Below are 14,619 nucleotides of genomic sequence, written 5' to 3' on the forward strand. Positions count from 1 at the left end.
AGCAGTGAAAATAGACGATCTACAAGCTCACAACACAGCTCGCAGATTATATCTTTTTTTACAATAAAAAAAAAAGGAATGGTTTTGGACATTCAAGATTTCCACCCGACAGAGAAGCAATGATACCTCAGCAGGACTAATAATAGGGCTGTCATTAGGGCTATGTTGACGACATACTGTAGGAACAAGAGGAATTTAATAAACAATTTTATTTAGAAAGGGGGGAGGGGGTTTCACATCAGGAAGCACGGTTCTTCATCGGACCAAGAAGTGAATTAGTTTGGCAAACTTTCTGCATGGCAGTAACTTTTAACTAACTGTGACATTAACAGACCAGTCATTGAATAAACTAAAAACATTCACATCCAGTTTTCTTTTCTTTATTTTGGCATGTCTGTCAGACTACGTGTAGTGCCATGGTTAAAAAAAAAGAGAAAGAAAGAAATAGCGACAATGTTGGTCAACGTGAACAATTTTGTATTGAACAGAGAGAGAGATAAAAGTCACTAATCAGATGTGTTTCCGTGTTGTTTTCATGCTGGTCGGGTATTAAACTGCAGCTCTCTCCATAATTTGTCAGGCATTGACCATACTCAAACAATGGCCATTTTGCTCTTTACGTCATGCTCAGGGGGAGAGGTGGGAGAAACCTTATCCAAAATGGCCACCGTGTGACTATAGTCAATGAAGGGGGGGGGGGGGGGTTATTACATCCTAGCCTAGTACTCCTCTCCCTCTTGATCATCCTCAAAGGAGTCGACGCCCACCTCTTCGTAATCCTTCTCCAGGGCGGCCATGTCCTCTCTGGCCTCGGAGAACTCTCCCTCCTCCATGCCCTCGCCCACGTACCAGTGGACGAAGGCCCTCTTGGCGTACATGAGGTCAAACTTGTGGTCCAGGCGGGCCCAGGCCTCGGCGATGGCCGTGGTGTTGCTCAGCATGCACACGGCCCTCTGCACCTTGGCCAGGTCTCCTCCGGGGACCACGGTGGGCGGCTGGTAGTTGATGCCCACCTTGAAGCCCGTGGGACACCAGTCCACGAACTGGATGCTCCTCTTGGTCTTGATGTTGCCGATGGCCACGTTGACGTCCTTGGGCACGACGTCGCCTCGGTACAGCAGACAGCAGGCCATGTACTTGCCGTGGCGGGGGTCGCACTTCACCATCTGGTTGGCCGGCTCGAAGCAGGAGTTGGTGATCTCGGCCACGGAGAGCTGCTCGTGGTAGGCCTTCTCGGCGGAGATGACCGGGGCGTAGGTGGCCAGAGGGAAGTGGATACGAGGGTACGGCACCAGGTTGGTCTGGAACTCCGTGAGGTCCACGTTCAGAGCGCCGTCAAAGCGCAGAGAGGCGGTGATAGAGGACACAATCTGGCTGATTAGGCGATTGAGGTTGGTGTACGAGGGACGCTCAATGTCCAGGTTCCTGCGGCAGATGTCGTAGATGGCCTCGTTGTCCACCATGAAGGCACAGTCAGAGTGTTCCAGGGTGGTGTGCGTGGTCAGGATGGAGTTGTAGGGCTCCACCACGGCCGTGGACACCTGAGGGGCGGGGTAGATGGCGAACTCCAGCTTGGATTTCTTCCCGTAGTCGACGGAGAGACGCTCCATCAGCAGGGAGGTGAAACCGGAGCCGGTTCCTCCGCCGAAGGAGTGGAAGACCAGGAAACCTTGGAGCCCAGTGCACTGGTCCGACTGTGGAGGAAATTAAGGACGTCAAAGAATGATATAATTTAAGCAACAAGGTAATAATTTGACACAATCTATAACCTGGGCTGGAATATTGACTATAGATTAGAACAGTGGAACAGTGATTCTCAAACCATTTCATGTCAATGACCCCCAAATTGACACTTTTTAGCCCGCGGACCCCCATTTCAAAAGATATGCCAGGGACCCCCATAAGAGAAGATTTTTACGGCTCCACTAGCAGTGATTCTCAACCATTTTAATTTCAAGGACCCCCAGTTTGGCATGCATTAGGCTACGGACCCCCATTTAATGACATTTCTATCTCTGGGACCCCAATTCATATTGTAAAATCAATGTTAATTTAACTCTGAGAGTGTACAAATGGAACCAAATGGACCCGGTCCATTTGGTTCCATTTGTACACTCTCAGAGTTACAGACCCATAAGGGTCCATTTGGTTCCTAACTACCGGTATCCATCATTTTGGCGGGGACCCCCTGGAACTCCTTCAAGGAACCCTGGGGGTCCCCGGACCCCACTTTGATAACCAATGGATTAGAATATTAGTATTTAGCAAAAGGCTGCAACACAAGCCACATTTTGAAGAGATTTTAATGCATTAACATTTTAAAATCATATCTTTGGGATTCTAAACTTAAGCTAGACGCGCACTCGGGGACGCCACGATGGCCGCATGCATTGTAGAACTAACAGACATGGCGACGTCGTGCCAGCGGGCACGGCAAACTTAAATCTTCTCGGGCCATCTCTCACCAGTTTGCGGATTCTGTCCAGCACGGAGTCGATGACTTCTTTGCCGATGGTGTAGTGACCACGGGCGTAGTTGTTGGCCGCGTCCTCCTTGCCCGAGATCATCTGCTCGGGGTGGAACAGCTGTCGGTAGGTTCCTGTACGGACCTCATCTAGGAGAGAGAGAGAGAGAAACAACGGTTATAAACGTGTCAAAATGAGAGAATACGTGGATTAAAGCAAAAATTATATCTCACGACTGAAAAATGTTCAGTCCTTAAGATTTTATGGAAGATGCTTTTTTTTATGGAATACAGAACATATTGCTAGTTTGACCTCTACAAATGCTCCAATCTTAAAATAATGACCGAAAATAGCCGATCTAGACGCATTGAGGGCTTGTAGATCGGCTATTTTCGCTGCGCAACATGCTTCCATAGAAGACATGCTGGCTTCTATGGAATCCGAATGACTGAAATAAGTCGACTGAGAACTTTAATCCATGGAGATAAAAAGCATCCATTTCATTGAGAACGTTAATCCACGGAGCTTAGGGCATCCATTACATTGAGAACGTTAATCCATGGAGATATTAAGTATTACATCCAGGTTTCATGTATTCAAATCATTCTTTGATAATCAAGCCATCTAAAATATCCATGCCATCCATGCGTTATTATCCTGAAACGCATCCTTTCTCTTGGGCAGTGTTGATTTTGTCGACTAAGAAAACTATGACGAAGAATGTTCTTCGACTACCTTTTTTCACTGACGAAAACTGAATAAAAAACTAAGCTATGATGACTAAGACTAAATGTATTGACAATTTCGTCACAAATAAAAACTAGACTAAAATGTTAGGGAGGGACGAGTGGAGAAGAGATCCAGTAGAACTAAACGACAAGTCATTTTATGCTTGGTTGCGCTCAGGTGTTGCGCTCTGAAAATAGCAGATCTACAAGCTCACAACGCGTTGCGCTGCGACGCGTTGTGAGCTTGTAGATCGGCTATTTTCAGCATGCAACCAAGTGTAAAATCAGCCATTACGACGCCATCAAGCCACCGCCGAAATACATTTTAGTCGACTAAATCAAATGTAGATTTAGTCGACTATAATCTTATGATATTTAGTCGACTAAAACTAGACTAACAGTAAAACATTTCAGATGACTAAAATATGACTAAAACTAAATGGAATTTGATTCAAAAGACTATGACTAAAACTGAATCAAAATTTGCTGTCAAAAATCAACACTACTCTTGGGTGCGTTTTGGAACCCTGTGTGTTTGGGGTCCGTCCCGTTCCAACTACAACTCACCGATAACCGTGGGCTCCAGGTCCACGAAGATGGCTCGGGGGACGTACTTCCCGGCGCCGGTGTCACTGAAGAACGTGGTGAAGGAGTCGTCGTGGCCCCCGATGGGCTTGTTGCTGGGCATCTGACCGTCGGGCTGGATGCCGTGCTCCAGACAGTACAGCTCCCAACACGTGTTGCCCATCTGGACACCGGCCTGCCCCACATGGACTGAGATACATTCACGCTGCACAGGGAGGAGGAAAAAAAACACACAAAGGATGGAGAAAAGGTGAGGAATGGTGGTCAAAACATCTACTGATCTGGACTGGTTAAGGCGCATACTACAGCCGCCTGCAGCCTGACAGCGAGTCGTGGGTTCGATTCCCGTGCCTTTGCGGCGTGTCACTCCCGGTCTCTCTCTCCCCGTTTCCTGTCTGTCTTTACTATACTATCCAAAATATAAAAGCAGAAAACCCTAAAGAAATATACTTTTACTGATCCCAAAGGGGACATTTGGTCATCTCGGTAACCCAGAATATGTGGACACAGCAGCATATATTAAAAAAATGAATAAAGAGATTAATTCCAAAATGACACTCGTCTGAAACTCATGGCACAAAATGACTAATGTGTAGGATATGATTTATTCAGTTAGAGGGAATGATAATACAGGCATGCAAACAGCAAACAGTGAAAAAGGTGACAACATGTTGTTTTCTTTCGGGTCAGGTGTCACACAATTGCCCTATTTGGGTTCAAAAAGGTGACTGTAGCTGAAAAGTGACACTTTTGCATGTCTGAATAATAGCACCAAATGAAATCAAATGTAGATTTTACTTATTTAAAGGTATTGATAATAGCACCAAATGAAATCAAATGTAGATTTTACTTATTTAAAGGTCGTGATAATGGCAACAAATGAAATCAAAGTGTGGATAGAAAAAGGCGTTCAGTTCATAGAACAAGGTGTGCTAACATGCAGTAGTTAACTGTTGGAAGAAAACTCGATTCAAATTATTTTTTTGCTATACAAAAACATTGCCAGGCCATGACACGGTTAAATAACGAGAGAGCCATTTCTCTCTAGTCTGCGCACAAGCATGCTGCATTGCTACAGGGCACAGAGAGATCCACCCCATCATGCCAGTGTCTGTTTATCACCAGCAGGGGGCAGAGTACCCGGCAGCTATGATCAAACGGGGCTACAGTGAAATTCTGTGCCAGTCATGAGTTTGCCACAAATTTGCATTGTGACCTCAATGCACTGAATGTGGCCAGTGACACAAACGCCGCTTGTTCCTGGCAGGACTCTGTCCTTCGCTCCGGGGCATCTAGGCCAGCATTGTTAGCAACATCTATACACCATGCCAGCCTGAACGGCTTTGCACATATGGCACGATCTATTTAGGGCACTTTGGTGTGTGTGTGTGTGTGTGTGTGCAGACAGGCATGTGGCATGAGTTGCAGGTTTTTTTTCCCATTAAAGACCAGGCACTTGATCAGGTAATTTTAATTAGTCAGCATTTAAGTCATTAAGACCGGGAACGCATCCGTGTCATTTTTGGATTTCTTTGGGCCATTCAAAAAATAGCAGATCTACAAGCTCATAGCGCGGCACCGAGTGCCGCGCTATGAGCTTGTAGATCTGCTATTTTTGAAAAATCTTGGAACATTTGTGCAAATCTTTGAATATATATATTTTAAAGCGAACATTTGTAACTTGAAAAAAACGTATATTGCTATATCAGTCTGGTTCTCATACTTTTTCATGTGAAGGACCTTCCAAAATGATATGCATTTGGCCGCGGACCCCCATCTCAAAATATTTTGTTCCAGGGACCCCCAGCAGAGATTTGAGTTACAAATGTTCAAAAGATTTTCACTAATTTCCCACAATTTTTCAAAACGTAGCAGATAGATATACATGCTCATAGCACGGCACTCGCGCTATGAGCTTGTATGATCTGCTATTTCTGAATATCCAAAGTATAAAATAATGGTTTAAGTGGTTACACACAGATGCGTTCCCGGTTTTAAATGGGTTTAGCGCGTGGAGGAGTATGTTTGTTTTTGTTTCGATGGCAGGAGGCAAAGTCAGCTAAAAGAAAGGGCACTGGACTTCTGCGACAAGCTGAGGTCAACCGGTTCCTATGGCTAGGATGCACCCCATGCCAACCGAATCACACAGACGCGTCACGTGGTGCAGTCCAGACTGATGACTGAACAAGGAAGCAGTGATGCCAACACCCCCCCTGTCAAAGCTCATATAAGGGCCAAAGTACTGTAGTACACAGTGGTGGAAAAAGTACTAAAATGTTTTACTTAAGTAAAAGTATCAATACTGCAATGTAGACGTACTCTGTTACGAGTTAAAGTCCGGAATTAAAAATGTGCTTGAGTAAAAGTACAAAAGTATTAGCATCAAAATGTGCTTAAAGTACCAAAAGTAAAAGTGCTAAAATGTTTGAAAATAGCAGATCTACAAGCTCACAACGTGTTGCATCGCGACGCGTTGTGAGCTTGTAGATCTGCTATTTTCAAATATCCTATGTATAAAATAGGGCTAAAGTGGTTCACGCATTTTTTATAATGTAATAATTTATACCTGCAAAGTAACTAGTAACTAAAGTTTTCAAATAATTATAGGGGAGTAAAAGTACAATATTTGCCTCTGAGATGTAGTGGAGTAGAAGTAAAAGTACTGAAAATTGGAAATACTCCAGTAAAATAAAAAGCCTCAAAATTGTACTCGAGTACAGTACTCGAGTACATGTACTTAGTTACTTTACACCACTGGTAATATACGTCCACACCCTGCTCAAACATTTCCAGCTCCCTCCCAGTGAATGGCGGAGGGAAAGACGAAAGGACAAGTGCACTCGCTTATCATTTATGACTGATGTCTGGTGTGATGAGAGAGCTTGGCTGCAGGCTAACCGGCCTGTCTGTCCTGTTTCATAAACTGAGCTGGAGTGGGAAGAAACACGTTTACGTTGGTAGGGAGGGGTCAATATTATGTGTGTGAAAAATATGAGCGCATTGGACAAGAATAGCAGGTGAGGTTTTCAAAATGTACAAATGAAATATAACTGGCCACTCTTTAAAGGCGGGGCAACAGATAAGGAACAACTTCTGATATTGACATAATAGTTCGTATCTAGACAATCAGGTTTGTCCTGAATGGCATTTGCAGGAGGAAGTAGCTAGTTACCGTTTTAGCTGTACTTGGTATAATATTCATGGTCTAGCATTCAAATCCAGATATGATTGCAATGCTCTGGGATCCTTTCTACTGTTAGCAGACTGAAATTAAATGTATAGATGTTCAACTTGAAACAATGGTTTCCAACATTCATTAAACATATTTATCGTTTGATAATGTCACATTTTAACATAAGCAAAACAAATGCACTTTTGAATTACAGCATTCAAAATTAGGTGTTGCCCTGCCCTCAAAATTGGATTCATACAAATCTTGTTTTGATGTCGTCATTCAACCAAAGCCTTGTGGCACATTAACCCATTAAGGCCTGAGGCCGATTCTGCAAAATATGTCTTCTAAATCCCAACAGTATTCTGAAAAACGTATGTTTCTCTCAGTGGTGCTCAATCTATTTCATGTCAAGGACCCCCAAAATTATATGCATTTGGCCGTCGACGCCCATCTCAAAATATCTTGTTCCAGGGACACCCAGAAGCAAAGATTTGAGTTAGAAGTGTTGGCTTTAAAAGAATATCTATATTCAAAGATTTTCACACATTTCACACTCGGTGCCGCGCTATGAGCTTGTAGATCTGCTATTTTTGAAAAAAGTATTGTACTCAACCACTTTTTCGTAGCCTACAGTAATACTGTATGGTCCACTCATACAACCTCTCTCAAGTAAATATTTCATGAGGTTTCTTAGAAAGAAAAGATGCTCACCACTTTGGAGAGCACTACTGAACTTGAGAGGGATGGTAGTGCATATTAGTCACACTGACATGGTTACACTCACAGTATGGATATATGGTAAAAAAGCAGAAGCATCATGCATAACTACCAGTCATGGAAACTATCAGGCGCACGGTTGTGACAAGTATCAAACAACACACAGGGATCAATAGTCTTCCCTATTTATAGAAGGCTACAAAAAAGACAATTCAGCTGAAATCTATCTTCAGCATCTCTCAGTCAGGATGTAGTCTTGCATAATATTATCCAGAGGATCGGAGATGTCCATCTGCTGATACGTCTGGGGAAATCTATATTCAATGTTATGGGCTTAAATGGCAGAGAACACCAGCACTAACAAACCTACGCTCACTGCTTTGACAACCAACCCCCGATACCCGCCCAACAGGAAGGACCAACCTAAAGCCTTTGCATTGATTTTGTGAGGCTGCTCCCCCCCCGCGGGAATTGTTTCCACCCAGTTGAACCCATTAAGGCCTGAGGTTCCGATTCTACAAAATGTCTTCTAAATCCTTTAGACAACAGTTTTTTGAAAAAACCTATGTTGCTATGTCAGTGGTTCTGAAACTTTTTCATGTCAAGGACCCCAAAATGGATATTTATTTGGCCATGGACCCCCATCTCAAAATACTTTGTTCCAGGGACCCCCAGAAGCAAAGATTTGAGTTACAAATGTTTGCTTTAAAAATATATATATTCAAAGATTTGCAAAAAAAATCTAAATTTTTCAAAAATAGCAGATCTACAAGCTTGTAGCGCGGCACAACGAAAGCGTTAACATAACAGTTTCGGGAAGAGAACGGGGTTCGTTCACGTTTCACATCAATGAACTAGTTCTTTTGAAGGAATCGATCACGAACGACACATCACTGCACACCAGTAGGCAGAGATCTCTGATCATCTTGCCATGCATGATGCAAGACTACTCAGGATGTGACCATAATGTCATAAGAACTATATTAAGGCCGGATCTAAAATGCATTATAACCACATTTATAATGCATTTATTGCCATTTCAATTGTGTAAGTTTAACCCATTAAGACCTGGAAAGCCTATAATGTCGTTATACCTTTCAATCCGGGAAAGCATCTGTGTCATTTTAGATATTGTTGCTGTCGGGCAGAAACCTCCCATCTCCATATTCTAACTTTGTGTGTTTTTTTTTGGTAAATTAACGCCCTACTTGATCCATACTATAGCATCACACAAAAGCATTCGCGCCGCGTTTCGACCTTGTAGATCTGCAACTTTTGATGCTTTTGGAATTTGAATCCTGAAAAGTAACAGTTAATATCCAAGTAGTAGAAGGATATTTCACTCTTTCCACAGTGATTTCATTATCATTTTGGTTAAGGGTTAACAAAAAGGGACCAGCTGCAACTGGTAATATGAGAATACACACAAACACACACACACGCACACACACACACGCGCGCACGCACACACACACACACACACACACACTAAACTAGTGCTGGCAAAATATAACTATGCCCTCTGTGGAAGGACTCATGCTACTGCCTGGGGTGTTGACAAACCCTTTTGGTACACAGACGTCTGCGGCACTGTGAAATCCTCTGTGTGTATTTAACTCCCAAGAGTGGATTCAAATCCACTTGGAACCCCCTGTTCCTTCACACACCATCCAAGTGAGAATTAATGGAGGATTTTACCACGTTATTTTAGGAGTCAATAATATCAGATCAAATTGCTTCAGGCTCCACTTTAGCCGCTGGCACTTTTGCCCCCCTAGGCCCTGACGACCATGTAGTCTTATGCAAAGGTTAAAATGTTATCTAGATGGCATGTTATTTAGACGGATGCCAGGTGGTTCATTTGTTGACCTGGCATCCTATTGTTTGTATAGTTTCAATGTACATGTAGGCCTGTCATAATTATTAAATAATCGCCTAATCACCATTATTTGAGGTAGTCATTATCGTTTCCATGTTGAAAAATGTTCATACATTTTCAAACATTAAAGAAAGCAGAAATAGCAGATCCACAAGCTTACAACGCGACATGAAAGAAATAATGTTTTTATTAATACGTCCCAATGTTCAATGCCAAACACACTTCCAAATCGTTAATCGGAATTATTTGAGTGACAATTAATCGTCAACTTAAATTTGAAATCATAACAGCCCTATGTGCATTTTTTTTTAAATATAATGGTTTACCTATGTTATACCCTGTCTATGCATTTGATGTATTACCGTGTTTACCTTGCTTACTGTTAAATCGCTCTGGGTTAACAGCGTCTGCTAAATGACTAAATTGTAATTATTAAAAGTTGAATGTTATTGCGGTTGTGTGTGAGGTCAACAACTATTTTCCATAAACCTAAGGGGGGGGGGGGGGGTCGGGCAGTGACATTGCACAGGAATATGGGAGTGCCAACTATGGGCATGGCAGCTAGGTCAGCGGCTAGCTATTTCAATCACTCAACCCCAATACACGGCGCATGCATGGATGTTTTCCAGCTGCTATTCCAGCCCACTGACCCCGATTTTTATTCGCCAGCATGCAGATGATACCGGGGATATGACGTCTTTCAAGTGCTTTAAAAAAAGAATTACAGGCGGGGCTCTGACCGGCGCAGTGCTTCTCATTTACCACCCATTTACTCACCTCCAGCGACCTCCCGGCACTAATCCCATCTGTGATTTAGATTCAGTTTAGTTACACTGAACGCGTACCTGTTATGTATCCCCTGCATTTAAGGTTCTCAAGCAGTGGTCCGGGGACCATTGGGAGGGGGGGGGGGGGGGGGTACCAGGGGTCCCCAGCTAAATTAGTTAACCTAGTGTCACAATCATTTTAACCACTTAGCTTTGGCTATTAAAAAATAGCAGATATAGCTCATAGTGCCGCGCTATGAGCTTGTAGATCTGCTATTTCTTGAAAAGTCTTGAAAATTGTGTGTATATCTTTGAGTATATATATTTATTTTTTTTAAAGCGATTATTTTTTAAATCAAATCTTTGCTTCTGGGGGTGCCTGACACAAAACATTTTCAGGTGGGGGTCCGCAGCCAAGTGTATATCAATTTAGGGGTCCTTGGCATGACAAAGGTTGGAGATCACTGATTTAACCCATCCTAACTCTTAGGGGGGTGGGGGCGGGGGGGGCAGAGGGCACCCAGCTCTAACGTGTAATCTATACTGTGTGAGCTGTGTGAGTATCTAGTACAGAGCTATGAGCCACCATGAGCCATGGCTTGGCTCACACACACACACAGTATAAAATAGGCTTAAGTGCCGTGGTCAAGGACACCGGCAAAAGAGTGTCTCTGTCCCCGAGAGGAAATCCACGTGAACACACAAGGAGAACACACAACCTCCACACACACAGCACACTGAAAGGCCCCGGTTGTGTTGTAAAAAACAGGATCTTCTTGCAAGCGTGGTACTGGCTTAACAGTGCCGACCACCGATAAATCATCACCGCGACACATTTGCATTAGTGTAAAAGAAAATAAACGGGTCTGGCTTTTCATACTGCATGCCGTGGCCATTTTGACTGAGCGGGGCTTTTCACTATGTATGGCACAGTCAGTGCTATTGTTAACGTGTATTAGTCAGCATTCAAGAGGGTATTGAGGCTGCGTCCGTCCGCCCCATTTAATCTAATGCACCGTGGTGGTCGTTTGAAGTCGATCCAGAAATGTGTCCTCAAGTATAGTAGTTCACCCAAAAAAATGACTTATTTTCTATCAATTACACACCCCATGAAGCATTGAATTCATGGTGATTTTTGTTTTGTTTTTATTACATTCCTATGCCAATAATAATTTGATAATCAGCGGTCTCTCTCTGGTAGGAGACACAAAGAGTCTCCTTTGTGTCTCCTATCGGATACATTAGCATCTTCATTATTATCATCAAATTATTGGCTTAGGAATGTGACAAAAAAAACTAAAAAAATCTCCATGAATTCAATGCTTCATGGGGTGTGTAATTGATAGAAAATAAGCCATTTTTTGGGGTGAACTACTCCTTTAAGTGAAAAATAATGTAAGCGGTGACGCTTGTACTCGTTCTGTGAGTTAAACAGGTTCATCTGGTTCATGGCTTAGACTCACATGACCTATAACATTTCTAGGCTGTGGGGCTAACCATTCTGAATGTGTTCATTCGCCGTAACATGTCAGTTGCTCCTAGAATACATAGCAGAGAGTCATCATCATCCATTACTTTCGCCATCTCTCTCTCATACAAACAAGTGCCACCCCTCTCAGCTTCCTGCCATAACACCCTGAGGGGGGGAGGAAGCATGAAAGCATTTAAACTGTTGTGCGTCATTGGGAATGGGAGCACATTAAACCGTTATTATTTTCCATCCAGTTGCCACCTCTGTCCCACAATAATATATTATACCATTCAAAATGGTGTCAAGATGCCTCACCCACCCCCCAATTGTTTAGGAACATTGGAATAGGAATAACTGAGTCATTACACCAACGTTACACGATTTAAAACCTCTGCATTACACACAACAAAGGTTGTTTTAAAGGTGGTGCTGCATTACACACACCACCACCCAACGCTACGTTTAAAAATCTCTGCGTTACATAATGTCCATGATGGTGGAATAAACCTTTAATTCCCCCCCTTTGTAGCCTGCCTAAAAATAGCAGATCCAGGGCCTACGCGAGCTCCCATCGCATCCCAGATTAGTCTGTCTGTGAGCTTGTAGATCGGCTCTTTTTGCGCCTAGTAACGACTCTTGTCTGTCTGTCTGTCTGTAAATCACGTCGGACCATAGACGTTGACAGTAACGGTTCCTCGTGTGTCTGTCCTCGCATAACCTCCTTCTTCTCTCAGGGATTACACGGCGCCCCGCCTCAACGTCTCCTCCCTTATACATCCGGATCGACTCGATTTTTGCCGCATTGTCGAGTCACATCGTGATGTACAACAGTCAGATATTATTCAAAATGTACCCGTTAGGAGGCTAAATCAGAGTTTAGACGACGTTTTTCCCCTTTGCCATAGACGCAGAATGAGGCTAGCCTCTCACACACACAGAGAGGGCGACTCCCTCTTTTTTTAACAGCTGGTGAATCAGCCATTTCACACGGATAAGATGTGCCATGTACAGTGTTGCCATGTCGGCTCATTATAAGCGAGTTCTGGGCTTCTTTTTCTCCAAAGTTGCCTGTAAATATTGGTGGGTTGCGGGTTTTTTTTTGGGGGGGGCTCGTTTCTAAAAGTGCACTGGCTTATTTGGGCTTGCTTCACTTTTTTTATTTTATTATTTTAACCAGTCAGTTTGACAAGTTTTCAAATGTAAAATAGTTCTAAAAATGTGTTCACGTCATGGACCCCCAAATTAATATGGATTTGTCCTTAACCCACCACATCTGAACATGTTTAGTGCCAGGGAGCCCCGTTACCCAGTACCATATTTGTTAGAATGTTTCAATAAATATTCAAAATATTCCACATTTTATTTCAATTTTTGTTGTTGTTGAAAATAGCAGATCTACAAGCTCACACATGTAGCTCAAGCTTGTAGATCGGCTATTTTCAGAGTATACAGCATGCAAAAGGTTCAAGGTGCTCCTAATGGCCTAGTGCCCTAGTTGCTTCTTTTTGGGCTCGTTTTCCTAGACCTCGGGTTGGTTGCTTGTTTCTCTCACAAAACCTGGCAACGCCGGCCCATGTAATAGAACACTGTAAATCACTCATCTGCACTGCAGCGAATGGAACTAAATAGCCGTATTACAGACGGCGCTGTGATGCACATCCGTATGTAACAACCGGTTAAAAAAGGGACAAATAAACCTTTAGAGTCGACCAGAGTCCATATTATTATGTCACACCACTACTGGACGGGTATAACATTAACATTAGGCCTTACAACCACCCGGCTTTCTCTCTCTCTCTCCACAGTTACAATGTCTCTCTCCCCCCCACCACCCCATACACACACACACACACACACACACACCCACATACTGCGTACACTACCACAACAACACAATTCTGCACGGACACATTTCCCGTTATAACGTTTTTAGCAAAATGCATGTACGCAGCTTGAAATAATGGCACTGCGTCGACAAAAAAAGGACGATGTTTAACGGATATTAATGAGATTTAAGACGACATTTAAGTCGTGAGACGTTCGTGTAATTCGTAGTTACATTATTATTGCGTTATATATTGCGTTAACGTATTGTAATAATAATAACGTGGTCGGTGATGTGAGTGAGTGGGCCCTGCTGTGTGTGTGTGTGTGTGTGTGTGTGTGTGTGTGTGTGTGTGTGTGTGTGTTGCATTAAAAGGAGGGAAAAACTCAGCAACTTGCATTTTCTTTCTTTTCTTTCTTTTTACACGGACTACTGCTTTATTATTCGACGCGTATTCGACGAAGACTCACCATTTTGTCTTCTTATTGTCGGGGGTTTTGTCCTCGTTGTGAAATAGAAAGGATTTAAGGGCTGGTTGGTTTCTTTTCTCTGTTTCCTCACAGTGTAGCACCTATGATGTGATGTCTCTGTGAGAAGAATGTTCTTGACGCCGGCACGCGCTTTGCTATTTATGCCCGGCGTTGCCAGGGAATTGCGAGAGAAACAAGCAACTGTGGTCTATGAAAAACAAAGCCCAAAAGATGCAACTAGGCCAGGGGTTTTCAACCGGTGGTCCGCAGAGGTATTGCAGGTGGTCCCTGGCCATGCTTAGAAATACATTTAAAAAAAACGTTTTTGTTTTAACTTTTTTTTGTTTGTTTTTTGTTTAACTTTTAATAACTTACAGGAGTTCTTACTGTATGGTGTGTGTGATATGAAATGTGAGCTTACCATAATCACAGTAATCCTTAATCATATTCCATCATATTCAAACAAAATCACTGTATTTTATTAGATATTATATTGATATTATAGCTATTTTCTCCAGCTCCCTGCGGTGCATGAAC

The 14,619-nt window shown here is 43.0% G+C and overlaps 1 protein-coding gene across 1 annotated transcript; it reads right to left on the reverse strand.

Moving 5' to 3' along the window:
• Window positions 1-190: 190 nt before the first annotated feature.
• LOC311040502 (tubulin alpha chain-like) lies at window positions 191-14,222 on the reverse strand. Its single transcript, XM_084050827.1, has 4 exons — window positions 14,083-14,222; window positions 3,761-3,983; window positions 2,466-2,614; window positions 191-1,694 (listed from the first exon to the last, which is right to left on the reverse strand). Exons 1-4 carry the CDS (start codon window positions 14,083-14,085, stop codon window positions 720-722), a joined length of 1,350 nt encoding a protein of 449 aa, XP_083906953.1. The 5' UTR covers window positions 14,086-14,222; the 3' UTR covers window positions 191-719.
• Window positions 14,223-14,619: the final 397 nt, after the last annotated feature.

The sequence above is a fragment of the Gymnoscopelus microlampas genome (genome assembly GCF_963454915.1).
Source record: "Gymnoscopelus microlampas genome assembly, chromosome: 24".
In the NCBI taxonomy this organism is placed as follows: Eukaryota; Metazoa; Chordata; class Actinopteri; order Myctophiformes; family Myctophidae; genus Gymnoscopelus; species Gymnoscopelus microlampas.